The following is a 27083-nucleotide window of genomic DNA, read 5'->3' as shown; positions in this document are numbered from 1 at the left end:
TTACAGGTGTTACAGGCTCTTAAAAGGTGTTGGAGGTCCATTACAATGTACATATCATATAATTTTATAATTTATGTAATTTTCATCTAAAAGGGGATGAATTGATAATTGGTTGAAATTTACTAAGAAAATTGTCATCTTTGTTAAAAGGGGATGTTAAGACTGATTTTTGAATGGCGATTATTAAATGTGTATTTTTCTTTTACCAATCATCAGCAAACCCCTCAAACGTAACTTAGTTTACCATCGAATTTGCCGACAGTCAATGTGGTACAACCAAGTTGAATGATTGGGCGGTTGTTTATGGGCCGCATAGAATATGTCGAATGTTAATTATTTCTTCTTGCAGCTTGAATGTTGAACAGTGTTGAAAATATTGGAAACTAACATTCGACACTTATTGACTAGAACTGCTGTTTTCTTTAACTATGTGCGTAAGTCACATGTTTCAAATTTTTGAGTTATTTATTCAACCTTTGTTTTTTGTTAGAGAACTGTTCCGGAAAATCTTAAAATTTGGGGGAAGGATAAACTGTTATACATCGGGTGTACGTGTTATTTAAACTTTTGCTTTTAAGCAATAAAACACAAATATGCTAAGTTTGCAAGCTAACCCACGAATAAATAACATACTTTCACATTTAAAAGATCCTAAAGGCTAAAAATCTTCGAGCTGTGCGGCACTGGTTCGACTGACTTAGTCATTCCCGACAGTCACAGTCACACGTGCAAAACTGCACGTGACCTGCGCGCACCACGTGACACATCAAGTGATCTTTACTCGTAGATGTGGACGGAGTTAGACTGGACGTAGCTCTGTACCTCACCTTCCCCGAACCACATTGCAATCTCCTTCTCAGCGTTCTCCACGGAGTCGCTGCCGTGACAGATGTTCTTACCCATATCGATACAGTAGTCTCCTCGGATGCTACCAGGTTTGGAGTTCAGAGGGTTTGTCTCACCCAACATTTGTCGTCCTGAAATAGGAGGTGGTAAAGCTGCTGAAATAGGAGGTAGTAAAGCTGCTGCCAGAGTTAATTGACGGTTGTGATTCAAAATCATCATTTACAAACCCCTATTTACAACTAAAACTCCGATCTTTGACGGTTTTTTCCCTTTCCACGCGGTTCTACTGTTAAAACCGTTAAAAAAGATTTCAATATATACATTGTATAATGTACAGCAATATTTGTGTCTCGGTAGTGCTAAAGTGCTAGTTCCTTCGTATGATCACAGCAAATACTCATTACTCAATAGTCTTATTCGCACACATCACCAAGTCAAAATAAGTGCAGAGAAATTATTTCACGTGTCTGAGATTAATAATTGTGAGTAGGTAAAATATGAAGAATGAGACATTTTAGAATGAGTAATTAGATAAGATTCAATGTATGTAATGTATGTAATGAAATCTAAAAATTTTACGCATTCTCTACAGTTCCAGTAGATACTTGAATCAGTCTGTTTGCCGGCGCGGCGTTCAACAATTTTTTCAACAACAGGAGGAAATCAGCTGCATTTTTTCTCTCGATAAAACAACAGAATAGCAATAATGATTATGCTCTGGATAACTATGTTTTGGTCATTAATGTGGCATATTATTATCAAACACAGAAACTTAAAAAGTATTTAAGCTGTTGGTAAGAAGAAGGGCTTTAGTTTCGGTAACACGATCAATGCACTACAACGCAAACTGACTTTATGAAAATTCAATGCGGTCTACCTTAGAAAATGTCATTGTTTTCTGTCACGTTTCGTAATTTCAAGTTAAGAATAATGACAATTTTAACATTGGACAAGAAAGCTTTTACAATATTTTTAGTTAAGGGGGGGGGGGGGGGGGGGGGGGGGGGGGGGGGGGGGGGGGGGGGGGGGGGGGGGGGGGGGGGGGGGGGGGTTCACCCTGATTTTTTTGTGAAACTCGAGATAGCAGTTGACCAACAAACAAGGACCAGTGACCAAACTTTTGAGGGGGTCCCGGATCCCAACCGCCAAACGGTGCCCGCGGGGCAGCCACGCCCATATTTGGTCCAAATCAGGCCCAATTTAGCCAAATACCCTGAACATGCCCAAAACCCAGATTTTAGGTGCTCTACTTGTAGCTAGTGGTCCCCTGAACTCGTATATGAAGTTTCATCAAGATTGGACAAAAAATGACTGAGTTATGAGCTAAAAACTATATGCTCATATTTGGGCATACGCACCAAATTTGATCGATTTTGGCCCATAAATTGGTCAAATATCAATATTTTTGAATGAAACTAACTTTATACAAAAGGTAAGCCTAAACTACACATTCTCTATGATTATCAGCTCAATATCTACCTAACTGTGGATTCTGTGTTCAAATAATCGCAAAAAATGAACAAAATCGCCCATATCTCAGTTCGCGATATTTGCAAAACTGACTTCGCTCAAAACAATAGAACTCAATAGGGTTTCAATATTTTTTCATGAAATTTTCAGAATCAACGTAGAATTGTCTCATGACCTTAAGTTTTGGGACAGAATTTTGAGTTAGGCCTTTAAAAAAATTTGGCGGCCAAATTCTGAAAAATGCCCGGCAAATTTTAGAATTTGGCCGCCAAATTTTTTTAAAGGCCTAAATAGTTTTTAGCTCATAACTCAGTCATTTTTTGTCCAATCTTGATGAAACTTCATATACGAGTTCAGGGGACCACTAGCTACAAGTAGAGCACCTAAAATCTGGGTTTTGGGCATGTTCAGGGTATTTGGCTAAATTGGGCCTGATTTGGACCAAATATGGGCGTGGCTGCCCCGTGGGCACCGTTTGGCGGTTGGGGTCCGGGACCCCCTCAAAAGTTTGGTCACTGGTCCTAGTTTGTTGGTCAACTGCTATCTCGAAACCAAGTTTCACAAAAAAAATCAGGGTGAACCCCCCCCCCCCCCCCCCCCCCCCCCCCCCCCCCCCCCCCCCCCCCCCTTAAGTTTTGCAAGTCCTGTATTATTATTCCATCTCAGTGGTCTGATATTAAAGTAATTTCACTCCTCGACAACGGCTTTTCGTCCAGAAATTGTGAAATTATTGTCAGTCCTAATTTGCAGGAGCTGACCTTGTTGAAGTTTTCTTTGCGTAATTATTCGTAGTTTATTTTTGTTTGATTCCACTGTTATCTAAAGCGATGTGAACAAGTCTCCTAAAATGTGGATCAGTTTTTTTGTTTTAAAAAAAAATTCCCACAGCTCAGTAGTTAGTTTTTGCTTAAAACACTAAAACTATTATAAGCGATGTGAACCAGTATTCTAAAATGTGGATCAGTTTGACGCTAGTGATTGTTCTTATAGGGATGGGAAACCTGTGCCTTGGATCAACAGGTTTATCTTAATACAAATAGTTCTTAATAAAAAGGATTTACAGATATCACTTGGTTAGCTGGACTTTCGTTAACTCAAGAAGGAGATCACGTCGATTAATATTTTTATAATAAGGGTAGTACACGATACAAATTTTGAAGTACATTTTTATGTATTTATGTTGTAATCGAATGTTTGATATTTACCCACTATATTTCACAGGGTGGATTAGTCCACAATTACAACAGAGCTACAGCCTAGAGTTAAGTCAAACCCTGGAACTAAAGACTACCATGAATCAGGTTGAAGCCCCCATAACCGTTTACTTTATTTTCCCCGAAGAAGAAACTCAGTACATCAACTTCAAATGCACGGATCTTAACTCAAGCAGATGGATCCTCGTGATCACTCGATGCATGACTGACTCGTGGGATGCAGCCCAGCCCCTGAATGGAGTTTCAAGTAACCAGATAAAAGTGTGGCAAATCACCCGAACAGAGACCAGCTTGCTAGTGGAGTGCAATGGTGTGACTGTCCTTCTCTTCAACTTCGCGAGTGACTACAAGAACAGTTTCTCAAGCTGTCATAGCTTGTGGACTAGGCATTCCACAGCGATCAAGTTTAACTGGAGTGGCGGATTGTATAAAAACAACGGGCATTTGTCCATGAGAACAGCTGTAAATCAGGGTATATATTTTGTTAACATTCATTAAGTAATTTTGGTCTACAGCATTGAAATGAAATGAAATGAAATAATGTGCTTGTATACCGCCCATATGGTTTGCAACTGACACAAGTGCCAGGTACTAACCATGTCAGAGCGGTTCTAAAGGGTGAGGTGAAAATATCCAGCAACAAACAACTAAATCATCTCAAAAACAAATCTATTTAGGAAAAATTAAAACTTTAAATATATCATATAGTAATCATAGGAAGCTTTATTGATATATAATACCACACTACGATTAACAATAAACCACCAAAAAACTCTTCAAAAGTAACATAATTTACTTATAGGAATCAAAAGAAGGATTATTAATATGTTAATACACATTGCACTAATAAATAAAGATACACCCTACAACAAATCATAAGACCAAAGAAAAAACAGCACTAATCACATACGGTCATATAAATAATGTTTAAGGGTACCTTTGAAACTGTCTACGTTGCGTAGTGATCGTATCTTCCAGGGAAGTGAGTTCCAAGCAGTTGGTGCGTAGTTGGTGAATCGACGTTGATCAATCTTACTATTTGTAGTTTTAGGAGTCTTTAGTCTGTAACAATCTCCTTCTACTTTTGATCTTGTACTTATACTAGCTATTGTCAATGGGTTTTCAATCACTACAAGATTCTGTATGTAGGCCGGTGCAATCCCATGCACAGCTTTATAAGTTAACAGGCAGACTTTAAAGAAAATCCTTTGGTCAAGAGGAAGGATATGTGCTCTCTTGTAGTAGGGAAGTAGGTCTTCTGATCGGTCTTTGATATTGTAGATGAACCGTATGGCACCATTGAGGGTTGATCTTAGCTTGTTTAGTCGTGTCTTTGGTAGGTTCATGTAAAGAGAATTACAGTAGTCGAGCTTTGATATTACAAGCTGTGTTACCATCATGAGTTTCACTCCTTCATCCAGATAGCGCCCAATCGTCCTTAGATTCATCATTGTCCAGCTGCATTTCTGTTTGACACTATTAATTTGTCTTTCCATGGTAAGAGACTTATCAAACTTTACCCCAAGACTCTTCCAGCTGTCACCTTTACATTCAGTTGGAGTGATAGTTGTGTTTCCGAACTGAATCGTCACCTCCATTTTGCAGTCTTTAAGAACTTTTGATTTGCCTAGGACAAGTAGTTCTGTCTTCGACTCATTGAGTTTCATAAAGTTTCCAACCATCCAATGCTTGATTTCCGAGAGACATCTATTTATCCGATCTTTGACATCTGCAAGTTCGCTTGGGAAGCTTGGATGAAAAGATATGTATAACTGAGAGTCATCCGCATATAGCTGGATGTCTAGTCCAAATTTGGCAGCAATATTCTGAAGGTCTTTAATGTAGAGTATAAACAAGATGGGCCCTAGTAGGGATCCCTGAGGGTCTCCAAAGAGGAGTTCAAGAAGAGACGAGATAGTATCGCCAATCTTTACACAGAAATATCTGCTCTCAAGGTATGATCTCATCCATTGAAGGGCTTTCCCAGTTACACCATAATGCTTGAAAAGTTTCTCAAGGAGGATTTCGTGATCAATAGTGTCGAAAGCTGCACTGAGATCCAGGAGTACCACAGCCACGATGTTACCTGCTTGAATCTCCTTGTTTATGTCGTCAGTCATCCTGACAAGAAGGGTCTCACAGCTGTGCTGTGGGCGGTATCCAGACTGGACAGGGCAGTGAAGGTTGTTTGTGTCCAGATGGTCATTCAACTGGTTCAGTACAATTCTTTCCAGGAGCTTGGATATAGCAGAAAGGTTCGATACTGGTCTATAGTTACTTAAACTGTCAACATCAGCGTTCTCTTTCTTAAGGGTTGGTTTAATAACCAATTCACAAACTCTAAACTAACAAATCTATCTCTGAGATCTATGTAGTCTTTCCTGGTACCCTTTCCTTTGCGCCATGCACGTTCGGCTGCTCTCCTCTTTTGACGTAGCAAACTAAGGTCTAAGTCAAGCCACGGCATGGGTTTCTTCCGAAATTTCTTCTTTATAACAGGACAGTGCTTATCCATGAGTTGAGTAAGGACAGAGTTATACAGTGAAGTCGCTTCTTCAGCAGTCAAAATTGGATCAATAGTTGACAGGTTGGAATTCCTTAGATCATCCTTAAAAATTTCAATGTCTATGGATTTGAAATTTCTGTAGCTCAGAAATTTGCCATTATCATTCTTACTAAGTCGAGTGTCAACATTGAAGAGTACTAGAAAATGGTCTGAGGAAGTTCTTGACTGAACAATGTTAAAATTGCTGATCTTGTTCTCAAGAGACTGGGTAGAGATCACTAGGTCCAGGGTACCGCCCTGATTATGAGTTGGGATTATTGGAACATGTTGTCGGAGGTTGTACTGAGCTAGCAAGTCCAGAAACTTCTTTGGATAGTGTTCATCGGGTCTTTCAACATGAAAATTGAAATCCCCAGTCAAGAGAGGGTTTCCTGGCTTTGCACACAGTATTTTAAGGTATTCTTCAAACTCCTTTAGGAAGTCACATTCTGTGTACCTTGCTTTCTTTGTGTAGGGGGGTCGGTAGATGTTTACTAGTCTCAGCAACTCTGATTCAGCACTCAGAAGTGATTCCATCACTTGAAATGACTTAAACTTGGTCACTTTGGTATTAGGCTTCAGTTCAATCGAACTTCTGTAAACCATTGCTATACCACCTCCACTGCGGTGTTTTCTAGGATCAGAAAGTATGCTCCAGCCACTATCTTTTATCTCAGTGAGTTTTGCTTTGTCGCCATCTCGAAGAAATGTTTCTTGCATAAAACAAATGTCACAGTCTGTTTCCCACAAATGTTCTAAAACACCAACAGTCTTGTTTAAAAGAGATCGGACATTGAAAGTTCCACATCTCAACTTCTTCCTAGTCTCATCTTTTGGTCCTTGACCCTCTGGCGATAGGCGTTTTTTATCTGCTCCGTGCATCCTGCAGTTCTAGACATGACTCGTTCTTTTTCTCTTATAAAGAATGGACAAAGATTATCAGCAGCTTTATGCGTCTTTGCAGCATTTTTCTCTGTGGCACTTTTACTATTAAAGCAGTTAGAACACTTTATCCGATCAGTCCTATTTTTTATCCTGTTTTCACAGTCTTTAGAAGTATGTGCTCCAGCACAGTAGAAACATGTAGGAGAGGCATCTTTTAGCTTGCAGTACTGTGACTTTGCCATATGGCCAAATTGCTGGCAGTGGTAACATTGTACTACATGGAGTCGGTCATATACACGATGTCTTTGTAGGCCCAGGTATATATAGTCACCACATTTTCTGATGACTTCTCTAGCCTCTATGGGCAGTTGAATGACAGCAAATTTTTCTTTGATATCATAGTAGACTACTTTGACATTAGCATCCTTCATACCTGTGTTCTTTTCCAATAGTTCATCAAGGATCTTTTCTTTGCTGTCAAAATCAAGGTGAATGTCAGATATTGTTAGTTTGGGATCTAACTTCTTTGGTTCTACTGACTTTGAATTGACTTTAACTGACTTACACTTTTGTGTCAGCGCTCTTTCCGCTTCTTTCATGTCATCTTCAGTAGTAAAACTCAGCACTGTTGTACCATTACTTACCCGTTCATCTTTAACTCGGACACCTTTAAGAGATTTCTTCACGTCCTTACTATAAACTTCGGTCCATTCATGGTTAGTGATAGTAGTCTCTGTATCATCCTCGTTCACTGGTGACTTGGCTATAGTAATCGTGTGCCTTGCTGGCAGGGGCTTCTCTATTGGGAGGTTAGCTTGCAGGGATTCCGCAGGGGAAATGGCAGCCACTGAAATAGCTTCTTTCAGAAGATCAGGTAGGACTTCACTCAATTGTCTCTTAATTATGTTTTCTAGAGTTTGGCTGTCCTGTTCCGGAAGGGGGACAAGTGAGGTCTTTGCTAGATCAATAGCTCTGGTTGCAATGATGTATAGTTCTTTACAAACCTTGAAAATATGTTCTTTGTTGTTGCTGGTGGGTATATCTGTTAAAATCTTTGCTTCGTGGAGTGTTTTCTTACCTTGAAAGGACTTTTCGTTGATTAGGTCGAGCTCTTCTTCCAGTTTCTTCAAGTCATCCATATCTGCTAATGAAATCAAGGTCCTATACCCAAGATAAGCTGTAAGTTTTTAGAAAAACTTAAACAGCTACAGTAACGTAGATCTGGGTGTGTATGATAAAAACTTAACAATAGAAACCTCAAATTATTTGTTATATAGTAGTGTTGAAAGTATTAATGATATTGTAATAAACACCTATTGTCCGAGATAAGATTTGCCTTATTTATGATCGTCATTATACTTATCACACAGAATGCAGTGAACTACCCCCAATTTGGACCAACATGGCCAGCACTCCAGACTTCCCAGTGCTCAAAGGAGAGGTGATAACAGTGTCTTGTACACTTGGTTACACTCTCACAGGAGATAACCACGTGACCTGTGAATCTGAACAGAGCTTCCGGTACAGTGTTCAGCCTAAAGGTGAGCAAACGTTTCTAATACTTTCTATTAATTATGAATTATTATTAATCACGAAGACTTTATTATTTGCGGTTGTTAAAAGTTACGAAAACCAGTTATCAATATTTCAGGTGACTGCATGACGCTGCCACTAGAGTGGGATGATAACCTAGTTCCTGAACCCCTACTACCCCAACAACACAGAACAGAAGTTACTCTGAAGTGTAGTCCAGGGTTTGTTATCAGAGGAACTCAGCAGACTACTTGTCAGGACGGGATGCTGGAGCTAGATGCTGGGCAACCTCCTTTTTGCATCTCCGGTATGTGACAAAAGAAATTTATTATTGTCTTGGTTATCACAATACACCATAAGGAAAATATAGCAGAAAATATATTCACATTACCATCAAAAATATATCAATGCAATATCATCTACTATTCAGTTAACACACATATTTTCTATAACAAGCAGTATGTATTGCTGGATTATTTATCAAAAGATGATTTCTTTAATTCAGATATCGAGATAATCAGATCTCACGCCTGACTAGAGTTTGATAGAAAATAAGAGGCATATTATCTCACGTATCTCCGCCTCGGCGGTGATTCAGTGTTCTGTATTTCTGTAAGCTCATAAGGCTGAGGTGATCTCCTCTTTTTAGAGGACTATAGACCCTCATGTAGTGCCTAATGATAAAATTAGTCCAGGTCAAAGAGGAGCAAATAAGCAATTATTATGCGAGAGGTTATAGTCTCAAATACCCCAAATCTAATTTGTCATTTAGCTTGATCGCCTTGTCACTTAATCTTCTTGCGATGAGAATGACCTATGCAGCTTGCTTGCAGTGAAACCTCGGTGATCTCCCCTTTTTAGAGAACTATAGACCCTCGTGTAGTGCCTAATAATGTTCAAGCAGAGGTGCCAGGGGTATTTGGGGGTATAACGGGGGGGATGCAACGTCAATTAATGTCAATTAATGTCAATTAATCTAGACACTTATTTTACTTCGGTGTATTCCAACAGCCACAATGTTACACAAGTGCAACCAGCCAATTACAGGAAGCCGAAGGATCTTTTTTGGCCAGTGACGGTTAAGGTAGTGTGTACCATACTTTCTTCGTCCGAGACTTTGCTGCAATGTGCAGCTCCTCATTTAACCCTCACACCCGATTTCTCGAGTATTCGGCTGAGTAGACCGGGGGGCTGCATAGACCACTCATGATCCTTAGCTGAACGTCGACGACGCTCACCCCACGACCAGGCAGTCAGTGGGTTTCGAACTCGCAACCTAACGATTGTAAGACAGGCGTTCTAACCAACTGCGCTACCTGGCCGCTAAAAAATTTCAATTAATGTCAATGTCAGTTTTGCAAAATTTTGGAATACTGACATTAATTGACACGATATTTTTCGACCAGAGATTATGTAGTTCTACCATATTTTTAGCACTTTAGAACGTTTATATCATCAATTTATTCACTACTATCACATATGGAAATGTGAAATGTGAAAAAATTCAGATCATTAAACAATAAAACTAAAATAATACGGTTTTCCGAAATTTATTTTTCTTAAATGGGCGTGGCCATCCAAGGGCGTGGTTCTCAACATAATCAGAACTTAAAACCCACATTAAACGAAATACCTTCATGACATTTATATGTGAATAACGAATCTTAAACAGCTAACATTACTCCTTCATACTAAAAAAGCCGATTCTAGATATTTTACCTGTATAAGAAACCAATAAAATATGGGCGTGGCCGGTGGGGACCGAAGATGTAAGAGTTGGGAGCTGACTTTTTTTTTTGTGGTCTTTGAACCTAAGGATCAACAGATAAGAACATACTCATAATAATTCAAGGACATTTTGTTTTTTTGAACCGGTCTAACTTACATAGACGTGAATATCTTGAATATTTATCGAATAATGATAATCTCAAATTTCAAGACACATTAATGTCAATTAATGTCAATTAATGTCAATTAATGTCAATTAATGTCAATTAATGTCAATGTCAGTTTGGGGTTTTTATGGAATACTGACATTAATTGACGTTGCATCCCCCCCGGTATAACGTCCCGGAGGGTCACCCTGTTCAAGCAGAGGTGCCAGGGGTATTTGGGGTAGAACATCCCGGAGGACCACCCTGTTCAACCAGAGGTGCCAGGGGTATTAGGGGGAATAATGCCCGGAGGGTCACTCTGTTCAGTCATTGTGTGATTCAGCTCTCCGAGTAGACTAGATGAGGTATTATGATACTATAATAACGGGTCTGTCGAACACACGTGTCTTAGTTACAAGGACAGACATAATATCATTAAGACCAGCGTTTAATCACCCGCCTGTTATGTTTCTGCAAATATATGACAATTCGAACACGTGTGTCCTACCTCGAACACGTGTGTCCTGCCTCGAACTGACAAGCTGCAATATCACGGTGCCGAACACCCAAATTACCGTGTCCCTCTGCGGCAAGTTTACCATGACAAGATTGTAAATGGTTACACATAAAGATAGGGAAGGAAGCGTCTATGGAGGCTGCTAAATTTGCATTCTAAGTGAAAGTCTTTACTGTGAGAGGTGGCGCAGATTTCCATGACAAGATTGTGAAAGGTTACATAGTTATTACCGTGGATCCTAAGAGGCTAAGTTGAGCTACGAGATCATTTTGTAGGTAGCTCTCTTGATTCAGGCAGCTGGCTGGCAAGATGCAACGAGCAGTATGTCGTTGGGCTTGCCGACTGCTTTGCTTTGCGATGGGAATATAAACAACCTTTGATTTGCAATGGGAAGATGTACTTGGCTTTACTTCTCAAAGGTTTTTGTTATATTGTGAATTGCCCAACTATAAAATCTTAATTCTATTAAATCTATTTCCCTACCATAAAGTTGCAAAGCCATTATGAAACGGTTTTACGAGATCTTTCAAAAATCCTGAATATCTCGTTTAAATGTATATTGTAACTTTGAAAACGACCATTTATGAACATTAATGACAATGTCAGTATTGAAAAAATAAAAATACTGACATTAATGGTCATGTTTTTTTTTCCAGCACGGAAGTTAGGGCACTGTCTCACCTTGACCCTCATTTTATCTAATATTAGCAACCATAGCTATATTTATAGGTCTTTTATGCAGAGATTTGATTGAGAAAATTATAAGGCTAAGCTTCTTTGGTTAGGTAAATCTTTTAGTGCAGAAGTACTCTAGAGACTTGAAAAATAGGAGAAAATCGAAATGTCTTTAAATACATCAACTGTCCTCGAGACTGTTAGAAGACTTATATCTACTATTATATACAGGGTGGCCCATAAGTGACTACCCACACGCAACCTCTTAATAACTCACGTAATTCGTCTCCAAATTGCACCAAAATTTCAGAGATTATAGATATGGGTCAAACTTAGATTTCCTGAAAGTTTCGTAAGCCACGCCCAATTACAGTGGGCGTGGCGTGACACTCCCTCTTTTTCACTATTGTCTTCATAAAATGAGAACGCTTTAAGCTAAGAACTCAAAAATTTTTGCACACATTTGGCTTGATAATTGAAAACTTTTCCAAAAGTTTCAAGTTCATTGGTTAAAATATGGCTGAGTTATGACCATTTTAAAATCCATCGGATATGTGATCCGAGCACTCAGTCAGTGATATTTGCACTCAATTAGTGATCTCGTCACCCAATCTTATCAAGAGTAAGGCGTTAGCGTGTATTAATGAGGTTCATTAGGCTTTGATTGGATACCGATGATGACTTTGCTAGAAAGGGAAACACAAATTTTTAGGATAAAAACCAGATGTATATATATGGCCTTTATCATAAATACATTATATCAAGATACAAGAAAATGAGAGTCTCCATTTGTGGCCGAAATTTGACCAGAAAAGTCGGTGTCACAAATTGCCTTTCTGCTTTATATACTACAGATTGGCATAAACGATGGTTATTGGTTGCTAATAATTTTGTCAAAATTTAAAATGTCCAACTGTTAGTTGAGGGACTTGCAGAAACGATGCGATTTATTGCGCATTCCTCTATAAAATTGGAATCACATTTCTAAACCCAACGCTTTTGTAAGATTTGTCAAATCAGGAACAAAATTCCACAAAAGGGCTTGGCAAGTCACACTAAGGTGTTACAAAGGGCAGGAACCGAGAGTGCCCATTTTGCCATGGTTTGTCACATTTTGTCAATCTTGTCGTATACTATCATATGGGGTCGTTCACATATTACGTAATCAGCCGAGGGGGGGGGCCAGGGGGGGGTTTTCAAATGCTTACGGTTGATTACGGGGGGGGGGGGGGGGGGGGTTTTGGGTCGTTGATTAGATTACGTAATCAAAATTTTAATTTTTTACCGATTTTCGAAATACCAATTGGACAATTTACTGTATAGTATATGGACACGTTCATTTGAATTTGAGGATATTGGTAAACAAAAATAATAGCGTTTTTGACGATAGTGGCTTAATTTTGACATCTATTAACCTAGCACGTTCAGAAGTTCTGAACATTAGCCACGTAACCCATACTCCCATATGCACCGCTCAGAAAGAAAATCTATTGTTGTTAGGCACTATAATGTTTCAAATGTCACATTTTGTGTGACTTAGTTAACTGCATTTGTCTAATTATCATTCCTTGGTCTGAAATATAGTAAATTAGGTCAATCTAACAATTATGATACAACATTGGTTAATGGGCACGGATCGAACGGTTACAAGGCAATATTTAGGTAACTTTGTCACACTCATGATACCATACCTCTATTCTACTGTGAGGTGTCCTAAAAACCCTTTCAACTCATTATTTAATGGTTGCTCTACCAATCATAGCCCTAAAATATGTTGTTTTGAATAGTTAGCTAATACAGGCACTTGGTTATTGGGAAATGAGGTTAATTCTGTCACAATATATGAAATTTAAAATTTTGGGCGAATTATTTATATCTGATTTTGGTTTGAAAGGCGGGAAAATTTTATATGATGACAATGTAGTTGATGCAAGTTAAGATCAGTTGATGTTTACCTTGTCACAAAAAATTATACGAAATCGTAAATAGATTAAAAACAATGATTATAGAATGAAATAGTCTCTAATAATAACTCTTATAATAACTGATGTAACAAAGTAAACATGTCTTGCCCCTATTTTGAAGATCTATATTCTATACCTCTATTAGAATATTGTCCAGAACATCAGAGCTTAAGTTTAACAATTTTAGGTTAAATTTGTCAAAGTCACTAAAAATGTGACAAAATTAACTTTTCATGCCCCAAAAATTTCAAGATAGTGTGTAAAAATTAGCATAGGCTGCTTTATTACCTATATTTAAAATCAATTCAAACTACAAAAAAATATATTTTAATGTGATGAAGATTACCTAACTCTTATAATAACTGATGTGACAAAGTAAACATGTCTTGCCCCTATTTTGAAGATCTATAACTCTATTAGAATTCAATATTCTTTCAGAAACGATTGGAAGAATATTGTCCAGAACATAAGAGCTCAATTTAAAAAATTTAGATTAATTTGTCAAAGACATTGAAAATGTGACAAAATTAACTTTTTCTGCCCCAACAGTATCAAGATAGTGTGTTAAAATTGGCATAGGATTTATTACAGGTATATTAAAGTATTAATCGATCCAAACTACGAAAAATATCTTTTAATCTGATGACGATTACCTAACTCTTATAATAACTGATGTGACAAAGTGAACATGTCTTGCCCCTATTTTGAAGAACTATACCTCTATTAGAATACTATGTAACCTTATCATCAAAAAAATTTCGATAAACTAGTTATTTTGCCAGCAAGGAGCTAACAGAGTTATAATAATTTTTTGTGACGAAATTACCCTATTTTTGACCATGTAGCGGTAGTTTAATTGTGACACTGTTAACATAATACCACCTGATAATGATTTATGTGACTGGTGCATGGTACTAGCAGTGTTGTTTGATCCATAGTACGTATAATATAAGGGGTTTAAGCTGGTATATCATTATTTGTTCAATTTCGCACATGTTCAGATATCATCAAGATTATGTGACAAAATAAGCTTGGTTGTGCCTTCTGTGTTTTAATTCCTTACGACTATATGATATAATAACAATTCCCAGCACTTCCAGGCCATCAAATAAACTTACACTACTCAGCATTGCTTATCAGGGTGCCCTAAACATTCATCACATATTTTCTTTAATGTGTGACAGAGTAAACCTGAATGCACCATATAACGAAAAAAGTCGTCAAAAATGTAGGTAATGGTCATATGTACCCATCCAATCAACTGGACACTCAAAAATTTGGTCAAAAACGGCAGCAAGGGGTCCATATTTACTCCGTCACATGTTTATAGTGTGACAATGTAACCATTTCCGTGCCGGCCGTATTTAAGCGATATCTTATCACCTGATTAAGATATCGTTATGTGACAAAGTTAGCCTAGAGGATGAGACGATTATCCTAACCATCAAGGGTTTAAGTAATTCAATAGTGTGACAAAGTCAACTACACTGTGCCTTTTAATAGGGTCACTTATATTTACCAATATCCTCAAACTCAAATGAACGTGTCCATATAGTATACATCAACGTTGAAATTGTATATTGTAAGTATTTCAATTAAATGTAGTAGCTATTAATACTTGAATTTGTATAAACCATTTGAGATATTACAAAAATCTTCTCAAGTCTCAGACAGCATTCAGCAATGAATAATGTGTATTTCTTGTATATGATCTCTACATCAAAATTTAACTCAAAAATGGGGGGGGGGGGGGGGGGGGTGGGGGGGGGGGGTCAAACCTTGATTACGTAATATAGGGGGGGGGGGGGTTCGGTCTTGATTACGGTTGATTACGGAGGGGGGGCCGGGGGGTAAAAATTGCCAAAATATTGATTACGCAATATGTGAACGACCCCATATATTGTCTTATATTGTCTTATATTGTCAAATCTTGTCGAATCTTGTCACATATTGTCATATATTGTCATGACATTGTCGTATATTGTCATATTATATTGTCAAATATTGTCATATATTGTCTTATATTGTCAAATCTTGTCGAATCTTGTCACATCTTGTCATATATTGTCATATATTGTCATGACATTGTCGTATATTGTCATATTATATTGTCAAATATTGTCATATATTGTCTTATATTGTCAAATCTTGTCGAATCTTGTCACATCTTGTCATATATTGTCATGACATTGTCGTATATTGTCATATTATATTGTCATATATTGTCATATATTGTCTTATATTGTCATAACATTGGGCACTCTCGGTTCCTGCCCTACAAAAGGGCGATAGCTGGACTAGTATTCGAAATATATGGCCGAGCCTATAAAGTAGAGGTTGTAACCTCGAATTTAGATCATTTTCTTAAAGACTCTGGCAGCTGCACACATGATATTTTAAAAAGCTTTTGATTTTTGAAAAATAATTTTAATATTATTTGTCTTTGTATTTCAATATTCTTTAAATATTGAAATACAAAGACAAATAATATTAAAATGGCAAAATTGTTAGTTTTTGCGTTAACTTACCGCCATTTTAAGCTACATGAGTGAGTATTCTGAAATGTGGAACAGTTTGAGGCTTGTGATCGTTCTTACAGGCATCGTAAACGAATGCTTTGGATCAACATGTAAACTTTATCTAAGGCATCTGTCGTTCTTAAGATGGTATCGACAATTTTCTGGTATCATTTGGTATTAAGTACGTTTTGTGTAATATATAATATGTGGAAATCTAATTCCAATTTTCACTCTTTTTATTTCCAGAGTGGATTACTCCGCAACTCCAACAGAGCTACAGTCTAGATCTAGGCCAAACCCTGGAACTAAAGACCACTGTAGATAAGGTCGGAGCAGTCACTGGAATTAATTTTATGACTCAAAACATACAGTATCTCTTCCCCTTCAGCTTCTACTGCACTGACCTCAGCACAAACAGATGGATCTATGTTTTATGGGGATGCATGACTAACTCATATGAAACAGACCAGCCCCTGACCGAAGTTCCTCTCGACCAGACTAAAGTGTGGCAAATCACCCGAACAGATACCAGCTTGCTAGTTCAGTGCAATGATGTGACCGTCCTTAACTTCAATTACGAGGATGACTACATGAACGGTTTCTCAGGTTGTCACGCCGCGCCGTATGGAGCAATCAATCGTCAGCGATAATGTTCTATAGAACTGTTCAATCACTAAGGATTAAACGACCCATAATAAGTGAGTTAAATGTTCCTTAAGTGACTATTGACCCTTATATTAATTGTACCAGAGTTCGTTAGTTTAAATATTTTGGTAGTTATGGCCGTGGTGAGAGAGAAATTGAAAAATATAAATGCACGCCAACTTTTCTATTTTGTGAGTTTCTTCAACATAAGTTGAGTTTGTGAGTTTTCTTCAACAAAGTCCCAAAAAAGGTTATATTGGTAATTGGTATAAGAAAATAAAAACCTAAATACTGTTTGTAATTAAACGGAAGGATATCCAATTCTTTACAGGTTAATGGCAATGGCATGGAGGATGTCATTGTCCAACATAGCCTTAACATGAATATTCTTAACTATCCTTATTACAGAATGCAGTGAACTAACCCCAACTTGGACCAACATGACCAGCACTCCAGACTTCCCAGTGCTCAAAGGAGAGGTGATAACAGTGTCCTGTACACTTGGTTACACTCTCACAGGAGATAACCACGTGACTTGTCAATCTGAACAGAGCTTCCAGTACAGTGTTCAGCCTAGCTGTAAAGGTGAGCAAACGTTTCTAATACTTTCTATTAATTAAGAATTATTATTAATCACGAAGACTTTATTATTTGCGGTTTGACCATTGGTTTTGCCTTGTTAAAAGTTACGAAAACCAGCTATCAATATTTCAGGTGACTGCATGACTCTGCCACTAGAGTGGGATGATAACCTAGCTCCTGAACCCCTACTACCGCAACAACACGGAACAGAAATTACTCTGAAGTGTAGTCCAGGGTTTGTTATCAGAGGAACTCAGCAGACTACTTGTAACGACGGGATGCTGGAGCTAGATGCTGAGCAACCTCCTTTTTGTTTTTACACCGGTAAGTAAATAACAATAACATGTAACGCATTTCCCCCTCTTCCTTACCACTACCCCCTCTCTTCCCCTTACCATAACACGTGTTCTTCCCTTGCAAACCTCCCCAACCCCTAACCTCCAACCTCCCTACACTTCGACATGCCTGATATTTTAGAAGTCGCTTCCTTAACACAGATATCAATAAAAAAAGCGATCAGCAAATTCTATCTCTGTTTGAAAGCCTTGAGTCCCCCTAGACCATACTGCAAAAAGGACCATTAATCATAAAGGAGATGAGAGAAGGAAAGGAATCTGTTGATGGTTAAGAATGGAAAAAGGACATATACTATGAGATCAGAGTATAAATTAACGAGCATTCAAACTTCTGTTTTTTTCCCCTTTTATTTTATTGAAAATTGCGGCGTTAATTCTTGTTTCAAATTGATACAGCCCTAGCCCATCAATCAATGCTAGGCTGTTAAATACGTAGCGTTTCAAGCAAACGTATGCATACGCAAACGTATTTGTCGCCGAAAATTCGCGTATTTCGATTTCCACTGTGGAGTAAGAACGATTTTTTACAATAAATACACTTACAGTTTTAGAGTTTCCCAGGGTCCATGTTATTTCTATGTTGATTTAAACTCCCAATGCAAATAAATTGTATTACTTTTAGTTTTACTGAATGTTACACCAGCAATCAACGTGATAGGTGGTGATTTGGTGCTATGAGACTTTCAAATCTTGGGGGAATCAACGCCTGCTATCACATATCATAATCAGGCCTGTTCTCAAGTTTCTGCTGCTTTGAGTTTAAAAACTAAATTCAGTAAGAGGAGCTGGCACGGTATAGTCCTTTGACTTTTTGTAAGTTATAATAGATGAAAATGCATTTGAAATGAGTCTCAGGGGACAGCCACTAGATTTATCCAACGCGAATTTTGATTTATTTCTTTAAAGGATGAGGGGACCTTAGAAAAAGTTTTTTTCTCGTGCAAATCCTTTTATTACATTAATCGTATAAACCACTTTAGTGAAATCCGCAAAGTTGTATTTCATTCGCGCGCCGAGATATCCAGCCAAAACAATTTGAACCTGTGACGTCAATTATGTGAGTTGCTCTGATCCGCGCATATAGAAATACAGGTAAAATGAGCGTGCGGGCCGACTAAATTACTAATTAAGAATAAATTAACAATTTACGATACTAACGAGCCTATAACCAATGGAGAGGAGACTTTTTATGACCGGTTGAAAAAAGAATTATCACCCTACGATAAACATGAGCCGAGATACACCTGGAATAAGATTGAAGTCACACAGAAAGGCATGTAAATTATGTATATTTATAGCTCCCAACGTAACACCTAGCAACTCCCTGTTTCGTACCACAGTTGATATATCAACATTTCATATCAACACAACACGGTCCTAATAAAAATGGATCGGGTAGGTATGAAATGCATGTCTTCATTCCAGTTGGAAAAGCACCAAGCACCAAGCTTTTAAATTTAAGTTCTAACTCACCATGTGACACTACTTATACACAAGCAAGATTTGTTATAACGTAAGCAAGATTTGCAACTATTACACCAAGCAATGTTATACCAAGCATAGCAGACGAACACATCCACATTCGTTACGCTTTACACTCAAGTCACAGCAAACTAAACCGGTAAATTATAAATGAGTGTACAACTAAAGGCCGGTACACGCGCAGTGTCAAACCGCACGTGCTTACTCAGATAGGACTAAAGGCGCCAAGGGCCAGCTAGTAAAATGTCTTCTACTACATCATACATTCTTTTTAATTGTGTCCATATCGGGTTTCAAACAAGTCAAAACAAAATAGCAGTTTGTGGTTTATATTAGTTAGCGGATGCTACTTATCTTAGCTATTTATATAAATAGAAATACCTACTACAACTACAAGAAAGCCTTTCTGAGTTACATTTAACTATTATTATTAAAGAGAATTATTCGTAACTTAGACTAATTCAGTGCAACCAAAGATACCGCTCTCGCAAACGCCAAAGGTAACACGACGTAATTAAAACAAAACAGAACAAAATGTTGACACGAGCAAAGTGCAAAGGGTGCGCGCGCACGTTGGTCTTAACACATAAGTGATGTCACAGCCCAAAATTGCTATCAGCCAATAGGAGCGCGGCGTGATATTGCACGAATTATCGATTTCACAGTCCGGCGTATTTTTTGATTCTACACACTTTCACAGGACTTAAACGCGAATATTTGGAAGTAAATTCTAAGGTCCCCTCATCCTTTAACGCTCAGAAAGCATTAATTTGATCTGGACGCTTATTTCGGACAAATTTTAAAAGTATTCCGGACAAAATTTAACAGGGTCTAAATTTAGTTTTTTCGGGCTTACTGATTGGAAGCTTCACGTATTCTTACGTATTTCTCTCGAACAGTGAATACGCCGTATTTTGAGCCGATTTTTTGACGTATTTAACAACGATGCCATTAATGAAACAGTATTTTCCAATACTCTCATTGGGCTCCATCATCTTACCCCATCTGCAGTAGCACTTGTTCAATACTTGTCACTTGGCAACCAAGGACTCCAACATCAATGTTTTATTAATGACACTGCTCGCATAAAACTTGGTTTTCATGAATATGCAGCATACTAAGCGGGATCTTAAGGGCCAATAACAAGCTTGGAAGCAAGTCACGTGATTCCATAAAGGGATGTGATTGGATGAATGCACATTCGTATGTGCTGCGCAAATCTAGAGCGTAGCGTGCGGTCTCTCCTCGTAATGCTCAAAAAAATTGATCCATGTTAAATATCCCTTACGCTGCAAATGGATAGGGTTCTTATGATGTCGCTCTGGTTAATTAATAAAACATCATAGGTAAAATCTCTTTGACTCCCCTGGCCCCAGATTCTCGAGTAATTAAGAGGCACCGTTTGATGGGTTGCACTGCCTCAGTGGCCTTCTACTCGTTCCCAGCCTGTCCTTTTATCTGTCCGAGTATCCACATTGCACTATAGTGTGCACTTACATATTATAATATATGTCAAATACTATTATATATCATAATATATATTAAATACCACGTCAACATTCACAACACATATATCAGTACAGTATATCTATCTACTAATTTTACACAGATACACTAGGACTACCTAGGGCCAGGACCGGGTGTGTTAGGAATACTTAGAAGTTAGAGGTACGTCAGAACTTCCACGGCAAGAGGTACAGGAGCAGGATAGCCGATAGGGTATATTGAATACTCTCTAGGCCCTAGGGGCCACATTGGCACCATCTAGGGGTGAAGGGGTAACTTGGTTTTTCCAGGGCCATGCTCCGTTTCACTCTACTCTGTACATGTTCGTATGTGTATTATATACTGATTTATACGCATTACGCACCGGGCCGTGCAATGCTCTAGTCTGGAATTTGATTGTAATTTTTTGTGGCAACTGAAGTACTCTTGGATCGAGGGGGGGGGGGGGGGGGGGGGGTGGGGGCTCATGTTGTTTTTGTCCGTTCGATTTTGTCCATTTTCAGAAAATAGGGTACCGAACGGACAAAAATTGTAACTTTTGATTTAAATTGTCTTAACACAATTTGTAACAGGTTATCTGCAGAAATAGATAGCACGGTTAATGACAATGGTCCTTTCTCAAAATTTCAATCCTCAGTTAGGTACAAAGAATAGTCTACACATTTTTTAATAACATAAAAAGGGATGAAAATCACTTAATTTATGAAAAATATCGTTCGGTAGATCAATATCCGCTTAATTACTATAGGCTAGGCAAGAACTCGATACTCAGATGAAGAGCTAGTGAGCATCTGCTATATGTGCTATAGTATGTACTAGATATGGAAATTGAATTTGAATAAAAAGTCAAAATTCCAAAGTAACCAAGCAATGTCTTCTAATTACTGCACTATAGGACCTTTTTAAACTTACAAGGTCGAGTCATTAAAATGTTTACGATGTCAAACAAATTTAAATGTAATGCGAGAACTGAGAAGGTATCGTACATACGAGCACTGGGAGGAGGATGGGGAGGACTGAAGAGGACTGAGGAGAAAGATGGGGAGGACTGAGGAGGAGGATGGGGGGGGAGGACTGAAGAGGACTGAGGAGAAAGATGGGGAGGACTGAGGAGGAGGAGAAGGAGGACTGAAGAGGACTGAGGAGAAAGATGAGGAGGACTGAGGAAGAGGAGGAGGAGGACTGAAGAGGACAGAGGAGGAAGAGGAGGACTGAGAAGGTATCGTACATACGAGGACTGAGGAAGAGGACTGAGGAGGAGGACTGAGAAGGTATCGTACATACGAGGACTGAGGAGTGGTCTGCTCATAGTGGTCTGTTTGGACTGTAGAGAGAGTTCATACTTTCATACGACAATGTAATGCATGTTTTCAAATATGCGGGTGTGGTGCGGGGTTAATAAGGGTTAATTTCTATTGATTATTGTTTAAGAAAATATTTTTTAAGGATACTATTGAGGGCACTCCAAATAGAATTGCTCGCCTAATCCAGGTTTTGACTCAACTGCGGCAGTGAAATCCCGGCCGAAGGCCGGGTTACACTAGCTTAGTAATACAATAATACCTTGGTTTCTTCGGGCCGCTCGTGATAATTCCCGACAGCTTGCTGGAGGGAATTTGCGGCCCGAAGAAGCCAAGGTATTATTGTAATTATAACATTGGCTAGTACTTTTTGGCCAGTCCCAATCAACAATCAAAGTAACCCTCATAACTGTATTATAGTTAGATAGATACCGTTTGGACTGTGGTCTCTTCATTTTATAAACTTACTAGTGTAACCCGGCCTTCGGCCGGGATTTCACTGCCGCAGTTAAAAAGGGTAGGAGTAATTACCCGCTGAGTCAAAACCCGGATTAGGCGAGCAATTCTATTCGGAGTGCCCTCACGTATCCAATAGTATGCTTAAAAGATAGTAATTCTTAATCAATAATCAATAGAAATTAACCCTTAATACCATGCACCACACCAGCCCATCATATTTGTGAACATGCATTACATTGTCGTATGAAAGTATGAACTCTCTCTACAGTCCAAACAGACCGTTTGAGCACTCCCTCCCCTAATAAGTTTATAGTATTACATGACCATGTAATATATACGCCATGTAATATATACGCTACATAATATTATGCAGAGAGAGAGAGCTAGCCCCGTAACTCTTGCCGTTCTTCTCAAGCCATTTTACGTAACATATTTTGTGGTACAAAACCATCAATTAAACCACTTACCACCGGCCGATTTTTATAAAATTTGCTTATTGGCTTCGTCAGAGTTTTGTCGGCACTATACCGAAAAAACCAGTCCCGTAACTCTTACCGTTTTTTTTGTATAACCGTTCGGAAATTTCAAACATACACACACACACACACACACACACACACACACACACACACACACACACACACACACACACACAGATTTCTTGGTATTATTAAGGTTGATACTTATAGTGACCTGCAATTCTCCGGGATCACCAGAACTCTTTAAGGACAGAATTATCTTCTATGTCAAGGGTTTAGTACAGTAAGCTGCGTCTAGCAGACTGGGCCGGCAATTCCACCACTTCAATAATTCAAGGTACCAAGTTGCTTAGTTGTTAGTAAAGCAGCTCCTTTAGACAAGGAGTCCCATTATCCTATTTTAATGGGCGCTTACCATTAAAATAGGATAATAATTTGTCCCTCTGCTCTCCCAATGACGACCGATCCCAAAACTTACCACTTTTGGAGAAATCTTCAAGTTGGCATAGTAGATCAGTTCTAAACGGTCAACGTTTAGACAAGGAGTCCCGTGTAGATGAGCATAGTTTATCCTATTTTAATGGGTGTTCACCATTAGTTTAGCATATTAAGATTTGCCCCTTTCCCAATGTCCGGACACATACCTGGCCAGAGTTCTCTTAAAGTTGTGCCTGACGTTTGGTTTAACTCCCGCTCTCTGGAAATCTAGATTCACCGTGCACGTTTTCCCTCGAGTGAAATTCCTAAAAATTGATTTTTGGTCTAACGCGGCCTAATGTCTCGGACAACTCTGCTGCTGGAGAGCGCTCCCACTAAATCGCTCGCCTTAGTTTAAAAAATTCTTGTGATATTATAGAACTAATCTAATTCGGTGTTCGTCAAACCGTTGATACACATTACACAGCTGCCTGGCCCTGGGTGTGGAAATTATGTCTCTGGTCCTCGCATATATGGTTATATCTCGATGCTTTTAAATACGTAGCATTTCAAGCAAACGTATGCATACGTAAACGTATTTGTCGCCGAAAATTCGCGTATTTCGATTTCAACTGCGGAGTAAGAACGATTTTTTACAATAAATATTTTACAGTTTTAGAGTTTCCCAGTGTCCATATAATTTATATGTCGATTTAAACTCCCAATGCGAATAAATTGTATTACTTTTAGAGGAGGACTGAGGAGGAGGAGTACTGAGGATGAAGATGAGGATGAGTAGGAGGAGCAGGAGTAGGAGGAGAAGGAGGAGGAGAAAGAGGTGGAGGAGGAGGAGGATTGAGGAGGAGGAGGAGGAGGAGGAGGAGGAGGAGGAGGAGGAGGAGGAGGAGGACTAAGGAGGTGGAGGAGGAGGATTGAGGAGGAAGGAGGAGGAGGAGGAGGAGTGAGGAGGAGGAGGAGGAGAACTGAAGAAGAGGAGGAGGATGTGGAGGGCTGAGGATGAGGAAGCATCTAAATGTTATTTCCATAACATTTTTTGTCCGTTTTTGTCCGCCCTACTTTTTGTCCGTTTTGAAAATATAGAGTTAACATTTTGTAAAAAGCCGCTAGCCGCAACAATAATAGGTATGGTCAAAGTTACGGTCTACCGAATTAATAAATGTATTTAGCTATTTATCGTTTTAGCGTGGATGTTATAAAATGTGGAACAGTTTAACGCTATTCATCTTTCTTTTTGAAGCATCAACACTGTGTCATGGAATTATAGGAAAACCATTAGTTAGCTTATCGACAGGTATCGTTTATCATATTTCCTGAGATATAATATTATATACGTTAAAAAATATTTGTCATAAGATATTAGGAGCATAAGATTGACCAATTGAGTTAACACCTATAGTTAGTCTAAGTTTGAACATTGACTGACCAATAAATTTCATCCTCTTTTAAGCTTTCTCTGTTTCCAGTGTGGTTCAAGGTTCCGGTTTACGATCGTTATAGTTATAGTCTGAGAACACCCGGTGACACCTTGGAACTGAAGACTACCGCAGATCAGACCGACAAAGAGATAAAATTCGTGTTTGATTTCAATGAGGCTTTTGCAATGAAGTTAGAGGGCTCAGGCAACTGGCGCTATATCATAACCAAATGCAGTAGAAATGATTATATGACAACCATCCAGACTTTGACCGAAGTTCCTAGTGACCAGACTAAAGATTGGCGATTCACCCTAACTGAGACCGACTTGCTATTGGAGTGCAACGATGTGACTGTCCTTAACTTCAACTTCGCGAGCGCTAACGAGAACATGTACCCAGAATGCCAAAACACGTGGAAACAGCATTCAAGAGAGGTTACGTTCGTGAGTCCAGGAGATCAATATAATCATGATCTGAAAATACGAAAAATCATCAACAGTAAGGAATCAAACTTTTTATCAAGTTTTAAAACAAGGCAATGCATTGGGAGATTTTGGCCTAGTGGATGTTCAATATCGCGTACATGACAATTGAACCCTAATATAAACTATCCTTATTACAGAATGCAGTGAACTACCCCCAACTTGGACCAAAATGGCCAGCACTCCAGACTTCCCAGTGCTCAAAGGAAAGGTGATAACAGTGTCCTGTACACCTGGTTACACTCTCACAGGAGATAACCACGTGACTTGTGAATCTGAACAGAACTTCCAGTACAATGTTCAGCCTAGCTGTAAAGGTCGGAACGATATTGTAGGATGGTTACTATTCATCAATCACTGTTAAATCACAAGGACTAATATTTTGTTACTAAATTGGCGGAGTTTTATTGATTTTACCGGGATAACAATATAAAAAACATTGAGATAAACAATTCACAATATTTCAGGTGACTGCATGACGCTGCCACTAGAGTGGGATAATAACCTAGTTCCTGAACCCCTACTACCCCAACAACACAGAACAGAAGTTACTCTGAAGTGTAGTCCAGGGTTTGTTATCAGAGGAACTCAGCAGACTACTTGTAACGACGGGATGCTGGAGCTAGATGCTGAGCAACCTCCTTTTTGCATCTCCGGTAAGTAATTAACATGTAACATGTCTTATACAATCTACAGTATACCCCCTCCCCTTACCATAACCCGGTCCGGCTACCCACCCCTAGTGTTCAACTGTTCAACATGTGGTGCAGGACCAACTGCTGCCAGCACTACCTTTAGGTGGTAAGGCATGACGCGTCACGCCAGTTTTTCTGTTAAAATAGCAGCGAAAAAACTGTCCTGACCTCAGTGTAGATGTAAGGTAGCCCTGAACTCATCTCTTGGTACCAAGGGTGAAAAATCGGTCTTAATTCGTAATTTTGCGAGCAAATCTGACAGAAGTGGTAAAAGAAATATGTAAGCGTGCGATGGACCTGTGCCGCGCACGACACACTGTACACGATCTCTTACACTCAAAATTTGGTTTCTTTGCGACTTTGCTAACTTGACTTATGTAATGATATGCGAGCGACTGTGCGTGTTTCTGGTTTACCCTATATCAGGGCGTTTATCAAATACATGATTATCTGTAAACATGACCACCCACTACCTTTACACAGATATCGTTAAAAATATTCATCAGTTAATTCTCACCCTGCTTGACGGCGTCGAGTCCCTCCCAGACCATACTGCAAACAGGCCCGCTAGTCATGAAGGCCAGGAGAGAAGGGAAGAACTTCTTCTCGGTGAGGTCACAGTAATGTCTCCTCAACAACTCCTCGTCGGCGCTTCTCATCTTCAGTGCGATCAGCTTGTAGCCTCTCTTCTCAAACCTGCAGGTACAGCGAGTGTAGTGGGGTTTAGAGAAGACAGTGGACAAGAGATGGTTAAAACACATTTTAATTATAATATGTAGAAGTATTTTTGTTTAATTTAGAAAATATGGCCACCATAAAAATGTTGCATGACGTCATCAGTTGACATGACGTAATATTACCTGGAGATGATGTCTCCAACGAGTCCGCGCTGAACTCCGTCAGGCTTGATCATGATGTAGGTACGCTCGGCGTTATTGTTTCCGGGCATTTTGACTTTGTGGGCTAGCTACAGAAGAGAAAGACTTTTTAATTTAAGTTTTAAAATTAATTTGTGCTTATTCTAAGTTCTTTTACGAGTAACAATAAAAATCCCATAAATATATTATACTTGGTATATTTAAATGTCTTATTTTTATGTTTTGTATTTTTATATTTTGTACACATTATTTGTACAGTTTTAACTTTCTACAGTCCAGGATTAGTTCCAGTAATACTGGAGAAACCTGGACTATAATCTAGT

General features: G+C 38.8%; 2 protein-coding genes across 3 annotated transcripts in view; both read right to left on the bottom strand.

Moving 5' to 3' along the window:
- Positions 1 to 8242, bottom strand: part of LOC134819128 (N-acetylglucosamine-1-phosphodiester alpha-N-acetylglucosaminidase-like) — a 57364-nt gene extending 49122 nt beyond the window's left edge. Inside the window, exon 1 of one of the 2 annotated variants that reach the window (XM_063828900.1) lies at positions 8217 to 8242. The gene's annotated coding sequence lies outside the window, so the exon portion shown is untranslated. The remainder of the gene's footprint in view (positions 1 to 8216) is intronic. The other variant, XM_063828899.1, reaches the window with a different exon arrangement.
- LOC134819130 (nucleoside diphosphate kinase-like) lies at positions 595 to 26864 on the bottom strand. The gene is made up of 3 exons (XM_063828904.1): positions 26743 to 26864; positions 26400 to 26578; positions 595 to 977 (listed from the first exon to the last, which is right to left on the bottom strand). Exons 1-3 carry the CDS (start codon positions 26829 to 26831, stop codon positions 778 to 780), a joined length of 468 nt encoding a protein of 155 aa, XP_063684974.1. The 5' UTR covers positions 26832 to 26864; the 3' UTR covers positions 595 to 777.
- Positions 26865 to 27083: the final 219 nt, after the last annotated feature.

The sequence above is a fragment of the Bolinopsis microptera genome, chromosome 8, assembly GCF_026151205.1.
Source record: "Bolinopsis microptera isolate Bmic1 chromosome 8, MBARI_Bmic_1.0, whole genome shotgun sequence".
Classification (NCBI taxonomy): Eukaryota; Metazoa; Ctenophora; class Tentaculata; order Lobata; family Bolinopsidae; genus Bolinopsis; species Bolinopsis microptera.
The sequence above is the reverse complement of the archived record's forward strand: the minus strand, read 5'-3'. Positions and strand labels throughout refer to the sequence as shown.